Source organism: Saccopteryx bilineata, chromosome 6 (assembly GCF_036850765.1).
Source record: "Saccopteryx bilineata isolate mSacBil1 chromosome 6, mSacBil1_pri_phased_curated, whole genome shotgun sequence".
Classification (NCBI taxonomy): Eukaryota; Metazoa; Chordata; class Mammalia; order Chiroptera; family Emballonuridae; genus Saccopteryx; species Saccopteryx bilineata.
In genome coordinates, this window is record NC_089495.1 from 143,041,447 (window position 1) to 143,066,144 (window position 24,698).

At 43.4% G+C, this 24,698-nt stretch overlaps 1 protein-coding gene and 2 non-coding genes across 3 annotated transcripts in view; 2 read left to right on the plus strand and 1 right to left on the minus strand.

The window, feature by feature from the left end:
- The window catches only part of NBAS (NBAS subunit of NRZ tethering complex), a 352,849-nt gene that overhangs the window by 236,822 nt on the left and 91,329 nt on the right, over nt 1-24,698 (minus strand). The window contains 10 exon segments of the mRNA XM_066234551.1: nt 9,267-9,403; nt 10,099-10,203; nt 14,662-14,740; nt 15,014-15,151; nt 16,395-16,546; nt 18,630-18,755; nt 19,450-19,641; nt 19,643-19,711; nt 21,514-21,707; nt 22,587-22,650. Of these exon segments, the coding sequence (XP_066090648.1) occupies nt 9,267-9,403; nt 10,099-10,203; nt 14,662-14,740; nt 15,014-15,151; nt 16,395-16,546; nt 18,630-18,755; nt 19,450-19,641; nt 19,643-19,711; nt 21,514-21,707; nt 22,587-22,650 (1,256 nt within the window).
- Nucleotides 1,834-1,909, plus strand: TRNAM-CAU (transfer RNA methionine (anticodon CAU)). The gene has a single exon. It is a non-coding gene; the product is annotated as a tRNA-Met (tRNA).
- Nucleotides 12,758-12,864, plus strand: LOC136309718 (U6 spliceosomal RNA). The gene has a single exon (XR_010726370.1). It is a non-coding gene; the product is annotated as a U6 spliceosomal RNA (small nuclear RNA).

A 24,698-nucleotide genomic window follows, 5' to 3' on the forward strand; every position in this document is an offset into this window, starting at 1 on the left:
AAATTTTGATTAGGTAACTAATCAACTTTCTCATTTTTAAAGGGAAAAGAAACATTTTTATGTGTCCCTTTAGAATCAAGAAGTGAATGCAATGCCCCAATCATTCCATAGCATCTCACGATCAAGGCTATAGTCACAGTGATATTTCATTACAACAAAATTATGGTGGGAATAGAATGCCCAGTAAAACTGCATTTTAAAAAATTCAGGGAGAAAAATAAAATCCTTATGAACAGGACTAGGCTCCATAAAAATACAAGTAAAAAGGGATACATACTGTGTTGGAAATCACCTGCACTAATTCACTTTCAACTAACAAGTTAATTGGGAACATCTTTTAAACTTTGTGACTAAACAATATGCTATAGTTGAGAATTGAGTAGATAGAACAACTTCATGTTAAATATTTACTCAGATGATTCTTACCTGTTCGAACTTCCAAACATCAGAACTGCACTCAACCTTCAGGACCCAGATCAAACCTTACCTCTTACTGATTTACCTTTGTTTCAACAGGAAGTAATCTCTCCCATCTCAAACCCTATCTATACTCCTCCTGTGACACATATTTCAATTTTAGGGTAGTTATAGCTATCCCTAACCTGTCGAATCTTCCCTGCTAGATTCTAATTTATCTGTGGACAGAGACCACATCTGACTCATCTTGTATCCAACTGTTTGAGAGCATTACATTAAATGAAATAAGCTAGTCACAAAAAGAGAATACTAGTCAAATTCATAGAGGCAGAAAGTAGAAAGGTGGTCATCAAGGGCTGGAGAAGGCAGAAAGGGGGCTTATTGTTTAATGGGGAGAGAGTTTGTTTCACAAGATAAAAAGAGCCGGAAAATTCATTGCCCAACAATGTGAATGTACTTATACAATGACAAGAGTTAATACGGGGACATTTTATGATATGTGCATTTTACAATTTTAAAAAATTTTAAATAAAATTAGAAGTGTATCATGACCAAATGGTCCTTAATACAGAGTCAAAAATACATAGGGCCCTGGCCGGTTGGCTCAGCGGTAGAGCGTCGGCCTAGCGTGCGGAGGACCCGGGTTCGATTCCCGGCCAGGGCACACAGGAGAAGCGCCCATTTGCTTCTCCATCCCTCCGCCGTGCTTTCCTCTCTGTCTCTCTCTTCCCCTCCCGCAGCCAAGGCTCCACTGGAGCAAAGATGGCCCGGGCGCTGGGGATGGCTCTGTGGCCTCTGCCTCAGGCGCTAGAGTGGCTCTGGTCGGAACATGGCGACGCCCAGGATGGGCAGAGCATCGCCCCCTGGTGGGCAGAGTGTCGCCCCATGGTGGGCGTGCCGGGTGGATCCCGGTCGGGCGCATGCGGGAGTCTATCTGACTGTCTCTCCCTGTTTCCAGCTTCAGAAAAATGAAAAAAAAAAAATTAAAAAAAAAAAAAAAATACATAGAGACAAAACTATGATTTACTAATGCACAAAACATATGCGTACTCACTGAGGAGGGTAGGGGAGAGAGTTAGCCTGTCACCTTGCTTGTAGTCTGAAACGATCCGTCCCAGATGGTGTGAGTTTGCTTTAACTGCATCTTACTTTTCCACACCAATACCATGAGCTTTCCAGATCTCTTCACGAAATTATCATTTATTTATTCAACAGTTATTAATTATCATTGCATGTGTCAATATCATAGCACTTTAATATGGGATATATGTCATCGGGTTATTTTAAAAAGCACAGCATACTAGCAAGCTGAAAACAAAAAACATCCTCCAAATCAGTCACCCAACAGCCTGCTAAGCTTGGGTGTGTACCATAGACTTATCAGTGAGAAAAAAAGCATGTAAAACTTACTTCCCAGCCCTGGCCAGTTGGCTCAGTGGTAGAGCATCAGCCCCATGTGTGGAAGTCCCAGGTTCAATTCCTGGCCAGGGCACACAGGAGCACCCATCTGCTTTTCTACCCTTCCCCCTCTCCATTCTCTCTGTCTCTCTCTTCCCCTCTGCAGCCAAGGCTCCACTGGAACAAAGTTGGCCCCAGGCGCTGAGGAACGGCTCCATGGCCTCTGCCTCCGGTGCTAGAATGACTCTGGCTGAAATGGAGCAACGCTCCAGAGGGGCAGAGCATTGCCCCCTGGAGGGCATGCTGGGTGGATCCCAGTTGGGCGCACATGGGGTTCTATCTGACTACCTCTCTACTTCTCACTCGGGGGGGGGGGGGGGGGGACCTTATTTCCTGGTGGCACTTCCCAATGAAAACTGGTGATGTGACAAGCCCTGGAGACCCTGGATTATCTCCTGCATCACCAAGTGTGGCAGGGCACACAGAAGGGACAAAGGCCTAAGAAAAGCAGGGGCGATTCAGGGCTAGTGAGGGAATACAGCACCAGGAACAAACACAGGGGTTACAGCACGCACAGCACAGAGAGGCCTGGGTCTGCAGGTCAGAGGTCAGTCACTCAACTGATCATCCTGTTTTCACAGTCGTTCTAAAGTAAGGCAGGGGAAGTGCACGTGCACCACCAAGGCAGCAGTGATTTCTGAATGCAAGACTAGGTGTATACTGTCATGAGGTCAGAATGACATCCTATGTGATCCAAATAATTGGTGACTTAAAATTTTCACTCAGTGGCCCTGGCCAGTTGGCTCAGTGGTAGAGCACTGGCCTGGTGTGCAGGAGTCCTGGGTTCGATTCCCAGTCAGGGCACACAGAAGTGCCCATCTGCTTCTCCACCTTTCCCCCTCTCCTTTCTCTCTATCTTTCTCTTCTCTTCCTGCAGCCAAGGCTCAATTAGAGCAAGTTGGCTCCAGGCGCTGAGGATGGTTCCATGGCTTCTGCCTCAGGTGCTAAAATATAAAATAGCTCAGTTGCCAAGCAATGGAGCAAAGGCCCCAGATGGGCAGAGCATCACCCCCTAGTGGGCTTGCTGGGTGGATCCCAGTTGGGCACATGTGGGAGTCGGTCTCTCTGCCTCTCTCCTCATTTAAGAAAAAAGAAAATTTTTCACTCAGCCACTTTTCATTTTTATCCTTAATGATGTGTCACATAAATTACAGTAGAACTAAAGGTACAGAACAATTAGAAATCAACAAATAATTCATATAACGAATTCAGACAGGAAAATGGAAACACCTAACACATTTTCATGGCTCACACTAATCCAGTCCGTCGGCATGTTACAATACGCTTTTCATGATCAAACTTTCAATCACCAAATAATCTCAGCTTAGATGTTCACAGGCAAACAAACTGTCAAGTTACTATAGTAACAGCTTTTCTAGGATGATGAAAAAAATAAGGTGCTCTGGATATTCTATTTCCATCAACACTGTTGCCACCTATACTATAAAATATTTAAATATTGCAAGATCTCAAAATACACTATGTATAACTCAACCTTTCCTTGTTGATTCCGGAGATAATCCAGAAATATAAATATGATATCAATTTTCACTGTCTAGTAAATATATGTGTCAAAGAATTTCCTGACTGATAAATATTAAACAAGTTTATTTCCATATATTAAGAGTAAGTGAAGTCTAAATACAATGTTCCATCCTTGATCGGATACTGAGACAGAAAAAGGGTATCACTAGAAAAACTGGTTACACCCCCAAAAGTATTTAGTTTAGCTCACAGTATTACATAGTTGGTTCTGCTATAATGTTTTGAAAGTGCAAATTTTTTCCAACAAGTTGATACGTCAGGGAGCAACTTGAGCACGACACAAATACTGTGTTTGCTAGTGCCGTTTTATTCCTAAGAAACACCAGGTGAACAGAGAAAGCTACACTCACCTAGTGCCATGTCAATTACGTGTGCAGGCACATACTTCCCAAGTATCTACCAGCAACTCCAGTCCCTGGCGTGAGTCAGCAACCACTCCCATCCACGTCTGGTGTCAGAGCTCATCATCAGACTTCTCATCTTCCTCTCCCCTCTTCCCACCAACACATGAGCTGCAAGTCTTCCGACACCTACGCCTGCAAGCAAAGTCTTTTTCGGGCCTTTATCTAGGAAAAGTACCATACTTTAGTATTTAACACGTGTTTAACTAGGGAAGGATTTTTATTACGTTGCCAACTTCGTTCCACTGCACAAAGGTTTTGGATGCTGGGCCCTAACCCCATTTTCCTCATAAACCCTGTGGCTTCCACTGCACGACTTTGCACAGTGCGGCGATTTTTAGGAATGCCTATGTCACATTACATGCAGAACTGACTAACCCAGCAGTAATGTCTTAGTTCTGACAAATGTGCTATGATTCTGTAAGGGTAGACTAGATCAGGGTGTAACATGAAGTCTTTGTACTGCCTTTGCAACTTCTCTGTAACTATAGAACTATTCCAATAAAAATTTAAAATAATAAGTAGATGATGCCAAGCTCTTAGCATGAAATTCCGCACTAATAACAAGTGCTAACACTTAAGTAGCAGTTACTTGGTGCCAAGCACTATTCTCGGTATGCTGCGTACATGAACTCACTAATCATTCTCACAACACTATGAAATAAGTGCTTTAGTCAGCACCATTTTACAGGCGAGGAGACTGAGGCACAGTTAGAGACTCATCCTCGATCATGAATCGGGGCAGCCTGGCTCTCGTGTCTGTGCTCTCACCCTAGGCTATACTCTTCCAATAGGCAGCAGTTTAAAAGACAACCTTTTCAAGTAGATGCTTCATCACTATGAAAGGTTTTACAACAGGAAAAAAGGCATAAATGAAAAATCTAAATAATCCTCCTAAAATGTGCAGTAACCCCTGAAATTAATATTATATTGAACGTCAACTAAGAAGGCTATAGATAAGTAAATAAAATGTGCTATAAACATCAAAAATACCAAAAGTCAAAAATAAATATTTATTTCTTTTTTTCCAAAAATATTCTTTTACCACAAATTGTGAAGATGTAACCTTTCTACTTAAAAACGAAAACAGTCACCTAGCACATAAAGTATAAATGTTTTATAGCAATGACAAACTAAGGATGATAGCTAATAAAAAGATGCATTATCTCTGACAGAAAATGTCATTTCAAAGTTTTACAAAATCCGGTCACATCTCATCAATATCAAATACACAGATGACTTAAGAGCAACAATATAAACACAAAATAACACCACAGAAGTTTCCCAGCAATCACAACCATAAAACTTTGTTTAATGAAAACTGGTAAATCAAATTTTGTTTAAACGCCATGGCAAAATTTCTGCCAATGGGATCTCAGACTGAAATAGTTAAAAGGTCAGCATGTTGGTCCAACTTACTATTGCTTTGCAAAATATTATCCAGTTTGAACTCTAAAATGTAAAACTCCACCTACCCCCAATGGTACCTGCATTCATTCAAACCAACTCCCTGAGTTACTGCTTTGTACCAAGTACTCTTCTAAGCATTAATGTATAATACAAGCTATGAAGTCTGACGCTTACAGAATGTATCCTCAGTCATTCATGTCTTCATTCCTCCCACCAGCACTTACTGAGGGCCGACGATGTGCAAAGGGTGGGGAAGGAAACAAAACGCTCAAAAATCCCTGTCCTGTTGGAGCTGACAGTTTAGAAGGGCTAACAGACAATAAATAAGACAAATAAGCTACAACTCAAACTAACACGGATAGTGATAAATGCTAGGGGGAAACATAAAGCAGGAAAGGAGGATTTAAAGAATGCTGACTTGTAAAGAGGATGCCCAAGGGTGATCTGATGAAGTCAAGAAGACAAACCACATCACATGTCAGGCTCAGCGCTGCAACAAAAAGTGCACTCCCTGGGACATCCTACAATCTCTTGTTGAAATGGGCACAAGATGGACCTAACTTACCCAGTTAGCAAACATTCTCAGAGATCCCGCTACCCAAGCACCGCCCGAGGCCCCGGGGTCCAGAAGTAAGGGAGAGATGCACTCTGCCTGTCAGAGTTCATTCAGGGTGTACCCTGAAGCTGGGGCTTGTTAAAGAAGGGGGCGAGAGGGAGAAAGGCACATATAGAAAGGACTGACTATAACACAATGTAAAAAGGGGCATGAATTATGAGAATACAGGGAAAGTAGCAGCTTACGGAAGATCTCATAGAAAAGACCAGGCCTGAAACATAATTGTGGTTTGGCTTTGCAGTCACATAAAATTATAAGGAGAAAGACCAAAAGTATACTCAATGCGAAAGATTTTCTTGAGAAACAAAGACTAACAAAAAGCACTCTATGTTTTATCAATGTGTTTAAAATGAATATAACTTAAGGACCCTAGAAAATCAGTCTTTTCAAAGTTTGTCTAAGCAACATATCCCAGAAAAAGATTCAAAACAACTTTATCTTCTGATTACCTTCTGCTGCTTTATGATATACCTAAACTATTTATCACAATTTAAATCAGCTTATAGAGGGTCCCATAAAAAAACCATAGGGCATTCAAAGATAATGCAGCACTGGGCAGTATAAAACTATTTTGCAAACCTATTATGAAATTTCAGGTGAAAATCAAATTATTGCCCAAGCAATCATCAGAAGACAATAAAAATAAATGCATTCAAATCTAAGAAGAAATTACCTATAAAAACATTTTAAGAAACAATAGCTCTTTACTTTATATTAACAATTTACAGTAGAAAAAGTCACTCCCATTTGTATTAGATCTGTTTTGCAGAGAGGCAGAAAATAATTAATGATATTAGAAAGTATTTATAAGTACCTATTTGTAAAAGGCACTTACATGTCACTATTCAGATCTAGAACAAATATTTTTTAAATGAAAAGGGCTTTTCCTTTTGGTTCACTTTTTCCATAACAAAAACTTACATTTTTAGTACTAAGAATAGTGGAAAATAAGGAGCTTATAACTTACATTATAGGAGCCTACTGACTCTAAATAAATATAGGTTCAAATCCTGGCTGCACTTACGTGGAGTTCAACCTATTAATAAACCTCTGTAAATTTTAGCTTTCTGTAATAGCAGAATATTACCAACAGTGTTTGGAGACCAGATTAAGTATGTGCCAAATACATAACAATTACTCTAGAGATGTTGGCCATCATCATCAACACCTAAGCCCAGAACTGTGATACTGAGTTGAGGTGGCGGCGAAGGAACTAGGAAACCAAGTGATCCCCAATTCTCATAACGTCCCTTAAAAGTGTAAGCTGCCGGCCCTGGCCGGTTGGCTCAGCGGTAGAGCGTCGGCCTAGCGTGCGGAAGACCCGGGTTCGATTCCCGGCCAGGGCACACAGGAGAAGCGCCCATTTTCTTCTCCACCCCTCCGCCGCGCTTTCCTCTCTGTCTCTCTCTTCCCCTCCCGCAGCCAAGGCTCCATTGGAGCAAAGATGGCCCGGGCGCTGGGGATGGCTCTGTGGCCTCTGCCTCAGGCGCTAGAGTGGCTCTGGTCGCAACATGGCCACGCCCAGGATGGGCAGAGCATCGCCCCCTGGTGGGCAGAGCATCGCCCCTGGTGGGCGTGCCGGGTGGATCCCGGTCGGGCGCATGCGGGAGTCTGTCTGACTGTCTCTCCCTGTTTCCAGCTTCAGAAAAATGCAAAAAAAAAAAAAAAAGTGTAAGCTGCCAACAGCTAAAGGCTGTAACAATGATTTCAATCAGATCTGTTGTAATCTCTTACAGAGTTCTACAGCTTATGGACAGATTTTGTATATGTCAATTCACTTGATACTAAAAATATCCGATATAAATAAGCAAGACAGGGATTATTGATTCATTTTAAAGATGTGTAAACTCGAATTCAGAACGGATACATCCTGCAATGGATGACTGAGCCACATTCCTAGCGGGCTGGTTTGCCGCAGGGAAGAGGTCTCACAAGGGGATCCTATATTCCAGCCTTCCACCTCTGTGTGATCACTGACAGGCATGGTGTGCTCCGCCCTCCCCTCTCCTCCCAGGCACCGTATATAGGAGGGGGATGATGGCCCAACACCCCATTCTTCATTCTCAAGAAGACACGTTCTTGGCCCTGGCCGGTTGGCTCAGCGGTAGAGCGTCGGCCTGGCGTGCGGGGGACCTGGGTTCGATTCCCGGCCAGGGCACATAGAAGCGCCCATTTGCTTCTCCACCCCCCTCCTTCCTCTCTGTCTCTCTCTTCCCCCCGCAGCCAAGGCTCCATTGGAGCAAAGATGGCCCGGGCACTGGGGATGGCTCCTTGGCCTCTGCCCCAGGCGCTAGAGTGGCTCTGGTCACGGCAGAGCAACGCCCCGGAGGGGCAGAGCATCGCCCCCTGGTGGGCAGAGCATCGCCCCTGGTGGGCGTGCCGGGTGGATCCCGGTCGGGAGCATGCGGGAGTCTGTCTGACTGTCTCTCCCCGTTTCCAGCTTCAGGGGGGGAAAAAAAAAAAAAAAAAAAAGACACATTCTGGCCTCTAAACTCCCCTGTGTGATACAACTGGGACTAAAGTCTATGTCACATGTTACAACACAATCAGAACCCCAACTTGAGATAAGAAACATCAATCAGTAACCAATAGTAAGGTGCGACTATGATTTCCCATTGGTCTCTGTGCTGCTGGAATTTCATAGGAAGAAAGGGTTGTTGAGAGAAGCAGGATTCAGACATTCCTGGGTCCCCTGGGTCTACTTCCTAATGTTTTCAGAACTACACCTCAATTTTTAGAAGATGTAACTAATTCAAACAGGTATTGTTATCTTAAAAACTTGCTCTTAACCAGAACACAGTACATATTAAGCATCTAACAGTCAACTCAGGAGGCTTTCAAAAAAATAGAAAAGTTCATATTCACTAAGTTAAGATGCTCCAAATCTGTGCTAGACACACTTTGGTTTCAGGATCATTTGAAAATAAGTTAGACACCTGACCAGGCAGTGGTGCAGTGGATAGAGCATCGGACTGGAATGCGGAGGACCCAGGTTCGAGACCCCAAGGTCGCCAGCTTGAGCGAGGGCTCATTTGGTTTGAGCAAAACTCACCAGCTTGGATCCAAGGTCACTGGTTTGAGCAAGGGGTTACTTGGTCTGCTGTAGCCCCACAGTCAAGGCACATATGAGAAAGAAATCAATGAACAACTAAGGTGTCGCAAGGAAAAACTGATGACTGATGTTTCTCATCTCTCTCTATTCCTGTCTGCCTGTCTGTCCCTATCCCTCTCTCTGATTCTCTGTCTCTGTAAAAAAAAAAAGAAAGAAAGAAAATAAGTTAGAAGTAACTTTATAACCAGAAAAAAAAAAGTTTATATAGATTACATTAAAATTACTTTTCAATGTAAGGTGTTCACCACGAAACATAAAACGGCTATAACTTAGAAAGCACATAAACCCCGCAGGCAGTGCCACGTACCAGGCCTCGGGCAGCAGCACGGAGTACTCATGGGGAGAGGTGGTCTCGGGGAAGCTGGAGAGAAGTGCGAGGCGGTGTGGAAGCAGGGCCGGCCCATGGTAGGTGAACAGAATCGCCAGCGCTTGCACGCTGCTGTCCTGCACGAAAGCGGGGCAAGTGTCCGGCGTGAATGGCAGAAATAAAGGGCTGATTCTGCATGACAGCATTCAGACATCTTTCATTTATCTTATATGCTGCTCTGATGTGAAGCATTTAAAAATACTCCTGATTCCTCCTACTCTGTATCATGTTCTCAATCTAAAGCTATCAAAAAGCTTTTTATTTTTAAAAGTCAGAATAAAGAATAAATATTTTTTAAAAATATGATTCTATTTTGTGCATAATTATGAATATGACAACAAAAAGAAAATGTACTGCTGTCTGTATGTGGTAACATTAACCGCACGGCTCAAAGAGTTTGATCAGGGGTCAGGAACCTTTTTGGCTGAGAGCCATGAACACCACATATTTTAAAATGTAATTCCATGAGAGCCATACAAAGACCCGTGTACGTTATGCATTATCCAATAAAAATTTGGTGTTGTCCCGGAGGACAGCTGTGATTGGCTCCAGCTATCTGCAACCATGAACATGAGCGGTAGGAAATGAATAGACTGTAATACATGAGAATGTTTTATATTTTTAACGTTATTATTTCTTTATTGAAGATTTGTCTGTGAGCCAGATGCAGCCATCAAAAGAGCCACATCTGGCTCGCGAGCCATAGGTTCCCAACCCCTGAGTTACATATTGTTAATGACTCTAATTGTTTTATTTACAGAAAAGGAATTACCCGAGCGTAAGTTCTTGCTGACAGAACAATATTCTGATTTCTGAACTTCTTAAAGAATTCAGCATCATATCTCTGTTCAGATGCATGAGATACTCCTAGGATTTCCTGAAGGGAAAGAGAAATTTAATGAAAAGCCTTTTAAATATCAATGACAAGAAAATATTAAAAACCTTTACCATCCTGCCTACCTAAATAAATAAGGTCAGAATTAATAAAACTAACGAGTGTGGGCTTAAGTACCACATCTGCAGTCTTGCCTTTATTTTAAAAATGACTATGTTTACAGATGCTGTTAATTTTTTAAAATCTAAATGTAAATGATAGGCAGTAAAAATTTAGTTAACTACAGTAGGTCAACCAAAAGCCGCCACCTGTTAAAAACAAACAAGCAACAATTATGCATGGCTGAGCGTATGCGCACCTGCCGCGCCTGCACGAGAACCTCCACTGGACCGCCGTGGAGTGATCTTTGTAAAAAGCAGACCAAACTATGCATTCACTCAACAGATACTCCTTGAGTGTCGCCTATGTGCTAGGCACCCCGTCATAGGCAGCGGTGACACAGGAACAGTGCGCCAAACCTGACCTCCAAGTAGCTTTCCATCTAGTAGGAAGGAAAAGCAAACAGGACCAGGCAAAGGGCAACTCCAATTCTGGGAGGGCAGGGAAGATTTCCCAGAAACAGCATCAAGGCAGCAACAGAAAGGACTAACAAGAGTAGCCAAGGTGACGGCAAGTGCAGACCGCCCACCACGAGGTCTGGCTTAGGGCTCGTGTCTGTCCTGTTCAGTGCTGAACCCCAGACACCACGCGCACAGAATACACAACCAGCGAAGAGTGTGAGCTCCAGGTTAACGCACTGAGCTCAGAAGCAAGGAGGCACGGGGCTGTTCGGAGGAGGTGAGAGATGGAGGTTGAGAGAAAGAAGGGCACGTGTGAATGGGCTGAGTTCGGACCTCACTGGAGCTCCCCAGCAGGTGGGTGGGTGCACAGGTGAGGAGCTCTGGAGCCCGACCTGAGTCAGACGTGTAATACTGAGTTGTCAACAAAGAAGCGAATACGATTCCGAGGGAAAGTGAGCAGAATGACATGAAAGCGGACAGAGGAACAATGCCATTTAAGGGATTACCAAGAAAAGTGGAATCTGGATCTGAGAGGCAGGAGGAGCAGAGAGACGTGCGGGGGAGAAATGTAATGCAGACTCCTCGCTTTCCTCTGTTCATCCTCTCCTGGCCCATTCCCATCAGCATCCAAACTGTACCTCTTCCTTCTTCTAATAAAATCACAACCCTCCACCTTTCCTACTTCACTAGCCACCGCCATCTGCTCTGCTCCACATCACAGTGAAACTTCCTGGGAGAGCTGACCACACCCACTGGCCGCATGCCCCCATGTCCCCTCCCTCCCTAAGCTTCCCTGGCCTCTGCCAAACTCGCCATTTAATTCAACTCCTTACACAGCATCAAAGAGCTCTCAAAATACGGCCACAGCCCATTCTGAGCACCTCTCCCCTTCACGCTAGCTCCCTTTGTCTGGAGCATACTGTCTATTCTCACTCACTAGCCTCTGTTCCCACCACGTGCTGACGGTCAGCACAGGCTACTAGACAGAGAGGCCCCACTGTGCACACCTGCTCCCTTTGTATTTAGACAAATCACCTACCTTCCCTAAGCCTCAGCTTTCCTGTCCATAAAACTAAGAGGATAATACTACCTGACTGTGGGGACTGTGGGGAAACCTGGATCAAGTGCACGAGACGCTGGCTAGCACAGAGTACGTCCTCACAAATGCGCTGCACTTCCTAACACCTCCGGGTCCCCTCAATGGATATCCACCTAGCTCCTCAGCGGGCCAGCTATCAATCAGAGCCCTGGGTCTGGGGCTTCCATTCTCGTGTCCCTGGAGCCCCTGAACCGCCTCCCTCTCTTTAAGGAGCAGCTGAAACGGGATCCCCATGTCTTCCTGTGCAGAGAGTCCCGGACACGCCCGGGGAAGTGTAATGTTTTTCTCTGGGCTCCTTCCTCAGCGTTTCCTAGCTATCTTCATCACCATTGAGTATCACCTGTATCATAAAAAACGGCTCCTTTGCCATCTCTTGACATCCAGCACCGACTTAATATCTGGCATATAGAGCAGGTACTTGAATAAAATTTAAATGCATCCATTTTTATCTCATTTATCACAGAACTAATAAAATAAGCCATGCCCTATGATTAAAATGCAGTGGCCATCTCTACCACTATCTACTGGTTAGCCATTATGTCTCTGTGTCTTCATTTCCAAATTCATCAACTTCATTTACTTTTCAAAAGCTTAGCTTAATTCCCTTAAGCAGTGGGCTCAACAAATACTTCAAATATCACTACTACCATGTACTGTATAATAAATGTCCTTACTACCATTAAATAGAAAATAGCAATTCAATAACTAAAGAATAATATAGTTGATGCCAAACATTTCATGAAACTTTTCTTTGTAAGATTTCACCATCAGTAAAATTAAGGCTAACAATAAAAAATCATAAACTAGTCCTGTATGGACTTCTGCAGCCCATTCACAACGTGCTTTTATATATTAAAATATCACAGAACTCAGACATCATTAAAATGATATGCTTTTTAAAATATGACCATCCCACATTCAACCTAGTTGTACTACTGTGCTTGCTTCGGCAGCACATATACTAAAATTGGAACAATACAGAGAAGATTAGCATGGCCTCTGCGCAAGGATGACACGCAAATTCGTGAAGCATTCCATTTTTTATAAACCTGAAGGGAAGGGGGGAGGGTGCTGTAGAGAGGGGGGCAAGGGAGATGTTGAAGGGAATAGGGAGGAGGGGGGATGCATTCAGGGTAACCCTAGAATCTATGTAAACACAATTAATTAAATTTTAAAAAAATAAAATAGCCCTGGCCGGTTGGCTCAGCGGTAGAGCGTTGGCCTAGCGTGCGGAGGACCCGGGTTCGATTCTCGGCCAGGGCACACAGGAGAAGCGCCCATTTGCTTCTCCAACCCTCCACCGCGCTTTCCTCTCTGTCTTTCTCTTCCCCTCCCGCAGCCAAGGCTCCATTGGAGCAAAGATGGCCCGGGCGCTGGGGATGGCTCCTTGGCCTCTGCCCCAGGCGCTAGAGTGGCTCTGGTCGCAACATGGCCACGCCCAGGATGGGCAGAGCATCGTCCCCTGGTGGGCAGAGCGTCGCCCCATGGTGGGCGTGCCGGGTGGATCCCGGTCGGGCGCATGCGGGAGTCTGTCTGACTGTCTCTCCCTGTTTCCAGCTTCAGAAAAATGCAAAAAAAAAAAAATTAAAAATAAAATAAATTAAAAAAAAAACTAGTTGTACTACTGATAAAACCATTAGGAAGCTTTTGTCACCTGTTGCATGAAATGATATACTTACTGCTGTACTTCTTAATAACCACAGAAAGAGGCCTCTTTTGTCACTAGTATTTTGTCTGAAAATATTTCTATTATTTTAGCAGGTGAGGAATCAAACACTTTGGGATTTGCCTGCAAGCATCAGAAGTACTAAGTACCTCATTATTCTGGGTATCATATCCCTAGATGTGACAATGATTGAGTACCCAGTCTATGCCAGTACCAAGAGCCAATAGAAGCACACACAGCAAGGAGGCATACCATAGACTGAGGACGTGAGCTATGAGTAAAGTCCAACTTCAAAGGGTAGAAATGGTATTAAATCCTGGTAACTTCAGTTGTGTGGGTCATGTGGGAAAGCACCCTAAACTGTGTAGATTATTGAAATGTTTCTCACACCTCCAACAATATCTACACTGATCCTGTAGCACAGAGGGCTAGTGAAAGGCCCCACATGAACACATCTGTGTCTGCGTTCCTGAAGAAACAAATATGAAGTACACTTTTTCAAGTTCCAGTTAGACACTAATTTTGGCCATAATTAGAACAAAGTTCAATCAACTAAGTTCAACCCACTAACAAATCATTAAAATGAATCAGAAATATTCACAGTAGGATTACTAAAACACAACATACCAAAATTTGGTACTGGAGACAGATATATTCCATAACCTTAAAATCAAAATGTAAAACCAGTAAAGAAAAAGGATTGTAAACGTAAGAACCGGAAAGGCAATGAAGTGGCTAAAGCATTTCTAGTCCCTAGACTAGTGGTCGGCAAACTGTGGCTCGCGAGCCACACGCGGCTCTCTGGCCCCTTGAGTGTGGCTCTTCCACAAAATACCACGTGCAGGCACTACCTCGATAAGGAATGTACCTACCTATATAGTTTAAGTTTAAAAAATTGGCTCTCAAAAGAAATTTCAATCGTTGTACTGTTGATATTTGGCTCTGTTATGAGTTTGTCAACCATTGCCCTAGACTAACAAAAAAACTCTGACTTCCACAATCTCGAATTTTTAACAAAATTGATGTATAAGATAACCTATTTCTGTACATAAGGAATTTTTTTCCCTCCTAAATAGTTCTAAAGACCAACAGTACCAGACATGATGGCAGCCATAGCATGTATCATATAATGGTGATCAAATACACATAACTGGTTTGATTATACTAGCCCTTACCTCATATGTCACAAGCCGATCTAAGTAGGTTAATAACTTCAGTCTACAACGGCAGAGCTCCTTCTGTTCCAGCGTCAGCCTGTTCCGAATGAATAAATTAGGCCACTTATATTTACATAAAAGCACATTTCTCTAAGAGTTAAAATGAAATAAAAATATTTGGGTTCAAAATATTCTATTGAACCCAAAAATCGTGAAATAGCACACAAAAACATAAGGCTAAAAAAAGACATTAAATGCACTTGATTTAAGTTGCTCAAATAATTTAGAGCAATTATCTCTAGTAAAGAACACCCTCAGATGACAAATTATTTTAAAGAAATGACCAAATGAACGGTAATAAGTCAATTACTTTGAGAAGTTCACTGATTTCAGGAGTTCTTGCCTCCGCCTGAGCTGCTCCTCCTCTGTGTCCTGGGCCGGACCACCGTCAGGGGAGAGCTCCTCGTAGGAAAGGTTGTCAATGTCCACCTCACCCGGTAGCGTAAATCTGCAGGAAAGCAGAAAGCCCAAATCTATTTTGATTAATTTTGTTTAATTAGATGTAGTAAAAAACCACTAGCCCCTACTTTTTCTAATTTTATTAATTTTTTTTTCTAATTCAGCAAGAGGTGGGGAGGCAGTGACCAGGATCCACCAGGTAAGCCACCCACCAGGCAATGCTCTACCTGTCTGGGGCTGCTCCACTGCTCGAAAACTGAGCTATTTTAGCACCTGAGGCAAGGCCATGGAGCCATCATCAGCGCCCAAGGCCAACTCCCTCAAACCATTCAAGCCATGGCTGTGGGAGGGGGAGAGAGAAAGAGAAAGAGAGAGAAAAAGAGTAGGGGGAGAGAGAGAGAGAAGGGGGAGGGGAAGGAAGCAGATGGTCACTTCTCCTATGTGCCCTAAATGGGAATCAAACCCGGGACTTCCACACACTGGGCCAATGCTGTAGAGCCAACCGGCCAGGGCCAATTTTATTATTAATTTGACTTCCACAGAAACAACCCATTATTTGGAAGAAAGCTATTGCTGTTATAAGCAAAGTGATTCACTCATCTTCATATGGTGGACAGAAAGTCAGCAGGTCAGCAGTATTCACTACATTTAGAAATTTTAAAGTTCAAGAAAATGAAGGCTATTAGAAAAACATGGCCCCAGTGTGAAACAGCCTATGAACAAAATGTCCAGAGTTTACAACTGAGTAACATCCATTTGAGGTCTCAAAATAGTAATGAATGTCACTCTCATTTTACATTATCTATGTATGCTATCACATTTATGTCTCACAAAAGGTTCCAAACGTCTGGGGAGCAATGGCTCTCGGCACAGATAACTTAATTATTAACAGACATTTGTATGGAGCTTAAAAGTTTATTAGGTGCTTCCACCAGATATATAAATAACCACTCTGGGTGAATGAGGAAAGTGAATGGGGCTCAGACCTGCCGACGGGGCTCATCTGCCTGGCAGGCACACCCAGGTACCTGCTAAGCCCACAGCTTAGAAATGGCCGGCACTCTGTAAATGTTTATAGAATCTGCTCTTTCCTTAGCATCGTGCTATCCTACGGAAACACATTCTAGCTGAAAGGACAGAAAGCTGTGAGCTCATACAGGAAAGCATCGACCAAAGGCAGTGGCTCATTCTAGAATCATCTAAATAGAGAAACGTTTACCCTTTCCAATGTCTCAGCTTCATAGCTCTGACAAAGTCACCTACACTTCGGAACCCAAATCTCTGTGACCAACCTGCCCTGGTCCACTCCCTCCCCGATGGCTGAGAGAGCCTCCAGGTCGGTGCCTTTCAGTCCATACTGAAGCAGCTCCTTGGCAGCATCCACATTTTCAGGGACTCTTTCTAGACACTCATGAAGAACCCAGGATCGTTTCTTTATTTTACTCTGGATACAAAGACAGTAAAACACAGAGGCGTCAAACAACTCCTATCATCCGTTAGCACCTGACAACAACTTTCTAGAATCATAACGCTCTACCCCAGGGAGTATTAGAGATGGTCAACAGGAAAAAGCAAATTCCCGTTCCCTTGTGGCCATTAGAACTGGATGCAGGGAGTGTGGTTTCAACTGCTGTCTTTCTTCTAATGCACCACACAATGGGACACAGAGCTAAGTACTCATTTTTGGAAACAGGAAAAGATCGTTCCAAATGTTTGCAGTTGCTCTTTACTTTCCATTTTGGGTTCTGTAATACAGTAGAAAATAAAGCAGGAATAAAAACAGTTCCCTGAATGGGAGAACATACTCACTGATACATCTGATAAAAGATTAATATCCAAAATTTATAAAGAACTTCTAAAACTCAACAAAAAAACACAAAATCCAAGTGAAAAATGGGCAAAGGACCTAAACAGACACTTTTCCAAAGAAGACTTACAGATGGCCAGGAGACATATGAAGAGATGCTCAACATCACTAATCATCAGAGAAATGCAAATTAAAACCACAATGAGGTATCACCTCACACCTGTCAGAATAGCTACCATCAATAAGTCAACAAACAGGTGCTGGTGAGGGTGTGGGAAAAAGGAACCCACATGTACTGCTGGTGGGAATTCAGCCTGCTGCAGCCACTGTGGAAAGTACTACAGAGTGACCTCAAAATATTTAAAATGGAACTGCCTTCTGACCCAGCAACTCTGCTTCTGGGAATATATCTTAAGAATTCAACACTAATTCAAAAATATATATACACCCCTCTGTTCACTGCAGCATTATTTACAATAGCCAAGATCTGGAAACAGTCCAAGTGCCTATAAGTAAATGAGTGAAACAGTACCACTTACGATAACATGGATGGACCTTGAGAACATTATGCTGATTGAAATAAGTAAATCAGAAAAAGCTTAGAATTATATCATTTCATTACATAGGTGGGGTACAAAACTGAGACTCATGGACACAGATAAAAGTAAAGTGGTTACTGAGGGCGGGGGAGGGTGTGGGGGAGGGGATAAGGGAAGGGGAGTCAAAAGGGACAAATACACGGTGATGGAAAATGATTTGACTTTGGGTGATGGGTACACAACACAGTCAACAGTTCAATGCTAGAAATGTTTACCCGAAACCTGTGTACTCTTATTGATCAGTATCACCCATTTAAATGTAATTTTCTAAATAAAACTTAAAAAATAAATAAAAATAAACAAAAGCATGCCATAAATCCAACTACTTTCTCAGAAAGGTGCCAAGGGTACAAATATACAGGCTACATAACTCAACTACTGTGGGACAAGATAGCAGGAGGAATTCAAGTGTAGGATTTAAACAAAAAGGGAGTATTAGTCAAGCTTGGTATGTCAGTTAGCTATCTATTGCCTCTCATCTTCGAAATCCCTCTTCAGCCAGCTGTGGGATAGACAGCACTTCCGGTTTGCAACTAAGGACCAACCCTGGCAACTAAGGATCAGCCCTGGCCGGCAACGTCCCAGAGGACTTCTCTTTCATCCAATGTGCTCCAACCACTCCTTGTCCAAGGAGGTCTGAATCCCAGTCCAGCGGAATAGACCTCCTTCCACGTCTGCTCCCCTCTGCGCACACTCCTTCAGCCCTATGGTTGAAGGAATCCTTTCGAATTCTCTTTACCCCTTTATAGTTAATCTTGTTAACAGAAAATCATTCTCCCTATTACAACTTTCCCTGTTCAAACTACTGTGTGGTTTCTGGTTCCTGATCGGGCTCTGACTGATATAGGCGAAGAGAGGTAACTGAGGTAGAAGAGAAAGGATTAGGCCCAAACCAGGTAGTTGGCTGATTTATCAGTAAATGTCTGTTCACATGTCTTTGGCACCAAAGTGCAGCTGCAGGGCCAATAACGTAGAACAAGGAAATTTCCCAGGTTGAATAAAAACCATTTCATCAGTTATAGAAAAGTCAGCGATATAAAGCACTCTAACATGAAACTCTATAACCAAAAAATATTCCATAAGTCTTAATTTTACTATGTTTCCAAAACACTTAGACATACCAGGTAATTCTGAATCGAAGCGATGTTGACCGCCGACTTCCTCCACTGCCTCTGATACACGAGGTCGGCGTCCAGGCCATAGGTCTGAGCCAGGGACAGGGCTTCCTCATACTCTTCACTCTCAATCTTCCACAAGGCAATGGAAACAGGAAGGTTACTTTCCCGAACCGCCCACGCGGTCCCTGCGATGTGATGAATGACAAAGGCCCCTAACCTACACAGCATGGAACTCGCCCCTAACTATTCTCAGGGGCACTGTGGCACCAGGAGCCCACATTTTCAGGGGCAGAAAAACCCAGCAGTCATTTTAGCACATTAGGAGAAAGCTGAGAGGCAGGGGCAGGATGCCATGGTTACCAGTAAAATGATGGCAGCACCAGGGGAGCGGTGCCTACAGCCTGATGCCCAGCACAGGGCTCCATCCAGGCGCTGCGGGAAGGGCACAGACGCCCAGGCCCTCAGGACTGACCCGGGCTGCCTGCCCAGCAGAGCCCTGACTCCTGGGGAAAGCGGGTCTGCACGCCTCCCCACCACTTGGCCTTGGCAAGACTGCTGCTCTGACACGGACAAGGCCACAGCGAGGACAGCAGGACCCAGGCCAAGCCACCAAGTGGACAACCTAAAGACACCACCTTCCAGCTCCTCTTACTTGGATCACTCAGGCACAAAGACCAGCATTCCTTACAACGGCCATATAACAATGGTATTTCAAGCATGTCGACAATGTACCGATTGCTCTTTACATGTCTTCCTTTGTTAAAACAGTTTATTCTCAGTGCAGCCCGGCCAGTCCAGCTGCCCGTGCCGCCCGCACCCTCACCTTGCGCTGATACAGCTCCTCGGGCGTGGTGGAGCGCAGGCTCACCAGGCGGTAGTGCTTGGTGATGGTGCGCGGACGCCTGCGCGGGGGCGCGAAGCGCTCCATCTCCGTGGCCAGGTACAGGCCCTGCCGAAGGTAGCCGAAGTAGCGAGCCTTGGCGGACACCTCCTGCTCTGAATCGGACTCCTCCTCCTCCCCCCCCCTCCTCCTCCGCACCCCGAGGCTCCAGACGGGATCGCTTGGCCGCAAGTTTAATCTCACACTGAATGGACAAAAGACAGGTGTTTGAGTTACAGACACAAATATTTGTAATGCTACTCTGATTTGATTCATTACATCAGCCAGCTGATCAAACTAGAAACAGAATTCAGAGGCACCCAACAACAGACAGTACAAACAACAGCTCCAGGAACGTTCAAATACATTACTAGCTTCTAATTTCCAAAACTAGAGCCTGTTTTAGTAATGTCATTTATGATCTTGTAAATATACGCCTGGTAATTATTTTAGGACAATGGAGGACTTGAGAATGTTAATTTCTTCACTTTTGATAGTTTTATACCAGCTGTGGAAAAAGATGATGATTTGTTTGATCTATTTAGAAAACGAACAAGAACGTACTTATTTCCTTTACTGAGAAGAGCTCTCCTGCTCACCCTTCTACAGGCGTCTAAGGCTTCACGGGGTTCTGAGTGGAGGTCTGACTATGATAGAAAATTTTCATTCCAGACTCAACAGAGTTGGCTTAGAACTTCAGCCTTAATTTTCCCTAAATAACATCTTTAGACTCAGTAACAAACTTGGAGATAAAAATACCTGTCGATCTACATGGACAGGAGAACTACTGAAGAATGTTACCCTTCAAAAACTTAAAATAAGAATATTAAATGACCAAAATGTAACTTTAAATTACTAGTCTCTATTTTGCAGCCTTTTGTCATAAGAAACTAGCTTTTCCCACTAAAAAAAAACAAAATTTTTAAGTTTTCATGCTTCATGGAAACAGGCTAAAGACTGTATTTCATAGGTAGCAATACCTTTCACATTTTAAGAGTACTAATCTAGAAAACAGAAAACATCCATTATGTCAGTGACAAAAAAAATCAGCAAAATGTCTACTGTATAAATTTTCTTCATTCTCTTACAGTGCAAATTAGTTTTTCTTTTTTTAAATGAGACGAAGGGATAGAAAGACAGACTCCCATATGCACCCCAACAGGATCCTCAGCAACTCCCATCTGGAGCGGATGCTCTGCCAACCTAAAGCCATGCTCTCAAATGAGCTATTTTTAGCACCTGAGGCAGAGGCTCCACAGAGCCATCCTCAGCACCCAGGCCTCATGTGCTCAAACCAATTGAGCCATGGCTGCAGAAGGGGAGGGTTGGGGAGGGAGGGAGAAACAGATGGTTACTTCTCTTATGTGCCCTGACCAGGAATCAAACCGAGGACATCCACATGCCAGGCCAATGCTCTAACCAACCAGCCAAGGTCCAGTGCAAATTTTTAATTGAGTAAACAATAGATCTTTTTATACTGCACTCAACCTGTAATTCCAGTCATAGACTTTAGTTTTTACAATCAAAATTAGATAAATGGGATAACAAATTTAAAAAAATAGATATTGGCCCTGGCCGGTTCGCTCAGTGGTAGAGCATCGGCCTGGCGTGTGGGAGTCCCAGGTTCGATTCCCGGCTAGGGCACACAGGAGAAGCGCCCATCTGCTTCTCCACCCCTCCGCCTCTCCTTCCTCTCTGTCTCTCTCTTCCCCTCCCACAGCCAAGGCTCCATTGGAGCAAAATTGGCCTGGGCACTGGTGCCTCAGGCACTAGAATGGCTCTGGTTGCAACAGAGCAATGCCCCAGATGGGCAGAGCATCACTCCCTGGTGGGCATGCCGGGTGGATCCCAGTCGGGTGCATGTGGGAGTCTGTCTGACTGCCTCCCCGTTTCCAACTTCAGAAAAATACAAAAAAATAAATAAATAAATAAATAGATATTTAGGTTTTTGGTGAAATCCATATTTACTTTTGAACCCAGTGGCTGTTCTACGAGGGGAAGCATTACCTCCAAACTTAAAAATCCCCCATCATGGGTCGCAGTGACCTGAGGTGACGGTTCAAACCATTCACAGGATTTTCCAAGTAAATTCTTCAAAGTTTTCACAGAGGAAACAGTCAGAGCACCAGAGCAGCGAGCCAAAGTCACAGCATTGTCGGCCCACCAGTTGACATCTATCAGTGGGTAGAAGGACTCTTTATCTAACGGGGGAAGGCAAACAACACAAAAGCATCCGTCAGTGTTGTCTCAATACAATACATTTAGTCCGATAATCCATTTAAAAACCATATTGGGCCCAAAATGTATTAAATAATAAGAAAAAATGAGCTGCAAGTCATCACTCGAATTTTTACAAAATAGTAATCTATTTAATAACCACCTAAGTGCCAAGAATCAGCCCATCAAAGTCCAAAATTACAGGGATGGGAGTTTATATTAAGGTCTTTCCTCTCAAAATATAAAGAATATATATTTCACCATTTTCAACATAATTATATTAAAAGATGTGTGTGTACAAAGTGTACAAATTGTCACAGTTATAAAAGATTTTGGAAAATTTTCTTATATCACCTTTCAGACAAACAATATGAGAATTAGACCCTTTTTAAAAATGGAAGACAGATAGATATATGACAGTATTCAATGCCGACTGCCTCCTACACTCATGAAGGGAATCAGGATAACATGCCGACCACAAACATGCCACTTGGACAGAAGAGATACTCTAAGCTGAAGAAATTAGAGAAACTCAAAGTTCTTTTCCTTTGTGCTGTCACTTCTCTACAATGTACTGTTCCTTGTAAAATGCCATTTAAGCCCAATGTCCCACCCGCCCTGGAGGTCCTCATCTCCAGGTGCCCCTGTGTGTAAGCCCCACGTGCATCTTAATAAACTTCCTTTTGTTCTTTTCTTGTTAGCTCTGTATTTGGTCAATCTAAATTTGCAGGGTCCCAGCCAAGGAACCCAAGGGGTAAAAAGAAAGAGATTTTTTCCCTCCCCTACAAATATCATCTTAAGAACACATTTATTATACAATAGGAATGTTTTAAGGTTTTAATTTCATATTTCATTCAACTCACCTTTGATTTTTTTTCTCTTCTCAGTAGAGAGCCTCCAGTCAGGATTAAGGTCATCATATCCTGGCTAAATATAAAAAATACACACATGATTTCTTGAGTCAACATTGTTAAGAAAATTATAAGAACATCGTCAAGAACTATGGGTTTTTTAAAACAGTGAAATATAGAGATGATACTTTCCTTTGTTCTCTTAGCTACACTGAGTTGAAAACTACTCCTTCCCATAACCTTGAAAAGCACTGGTCCTAACACTTACATGTACACAGGCAAGTGCTGGGACTCAACTTGATGAGAACAGTGTGCATGGGAAGAATAAGATGGCAAGTATGCAACTAATACAGATGAAAGCAAGATACACTAACAAATAATTCTGCACACACTCGCACCTACATTCTGGGAGAGCAGCTGTGCCGCTGTGAACAAACACCAGCTTGGATCGAGCCCCCCCCCCCAAGGCTTTGGCTTCCACAGCTCTGAGCCTGGGCTCCACAACCTCCATGTCATCTCTATGGCTAAAAATTTACTAATTAAAAATATATAGCCATGCAATCTTCAAACTGAACCCGTTCATATTCTAATCTCGTGGCATCATAATGTCTTACCCAACTTTGTAAATGCAATGACACATCATTACCTCTCAAATATTATAAGACAACTGAGATTAAGCCACTGTCAGACACCCTTCTGGCTCCCTGTTAATTACTTACTCTTCAGAATTACAACATATAGAAAACAAAATAAAACAAATCATCTGCACAATCAGCTGAAATTTTAAGCCTAAAAAAGTGATGCTCTATTTAAGTCAAACGTGCTTTTCACCAAATATGACACAATAAGCATATATGTGATATTACCACTATATCAGTGGCTAAGTCTTCAGACTATTAAAATTAATATTTCTTTGCATGGCCTGAAAGAACCTCCTACTCTCTACTACTGGAATAGGTCACTCCATGAGGTCCCTAAAACAGAAGATGCAAGTCTTTAAACTTTATCCCAAAAATGTTACCATAAACCACTAAGTTTATATACTAAGGAAAGAACTACTGCCCGAGTTGACTTAACCATTAAAAAGATAATTAAGTTTCAAAGAATTAGAATAAATAAGATATGTATTATTGAAAATAATCAACTGAATTGAAATCTTATTTGATCACTCATAAGCAATTTAGAAGTTCTCAGTGCTGCCCAGTCAGCAGAGTTCCTGCTCCCACAGCAGCGTAGGCACATCCCCATTTAAGTCTATGATGACATGTGTGTCTTCCTGCCTATATCTGGGACGACCCAAGGGGAGCTTGAAGTAACACTTTAAAACCTTAAGCCGGCCCTGGCCGGTTGGCTCAGTGGTAGAGCGTCGGCCTGGCCCCCGTGCAGAGGACCCGGGTTCGATTCCCAGCCAGGGCACACAGGAGAAGCGCCCATCTGCTTCTCCACCCCTCCCCCTCTCCTTCCTCTCTGTCTCTCTCTTCCCCTCCCGCAGCCAAGGCTCCATTGGAGCAAAGATGGCCCGGGCGCTGGGGATGGCTCCTTGGCCTCTGCCCCAGGCGCTAGAGTGGCTCTGGTCGCGACAGAGCGACGCCCCGGAGGGGCAGAGCATCGCCCCCTGGTGGGCAGAGCGTCGCCCCTGGTGGGCATGCCAGGTGGATCCCAGTCGGGCACATGCGGGAGTCTGTCTGACTGTCTTTCCCCGTTTCCAGCTTCAGAAAAATACAAAAAAAAAAAAACTTAAGCCCAGCAAACAACAGTACTAGTTATGACTCAGCCTTGGGTAAATTTAAGGAGATATATGGTACATCACCTTAAAATATCACCAAAAAGATCTTGAGACAATATTTTAAAGAAATCACCTCGTTGGTATAAGGCCTTTGAGAATTCAATGTGTGCTTGTCTCGATCAAAGTTCCTGAGAAAGAGCATCATGAACAAACAGCTGGTCCCCTAGAGCCAGTCTCCAGGCACTTTGGGACAAGACTGCTCTGGCAAATTGCCAAAATAATGGTGTCTCTTGCAAATTCAATTTTAAACACAAAGTCAAGATCTGTTCTTCAGCATCCAGTACTCTGTTCTAGTCAACCTTGTATTTGCAGATCCATTAGAGTGTCCACATGTCATA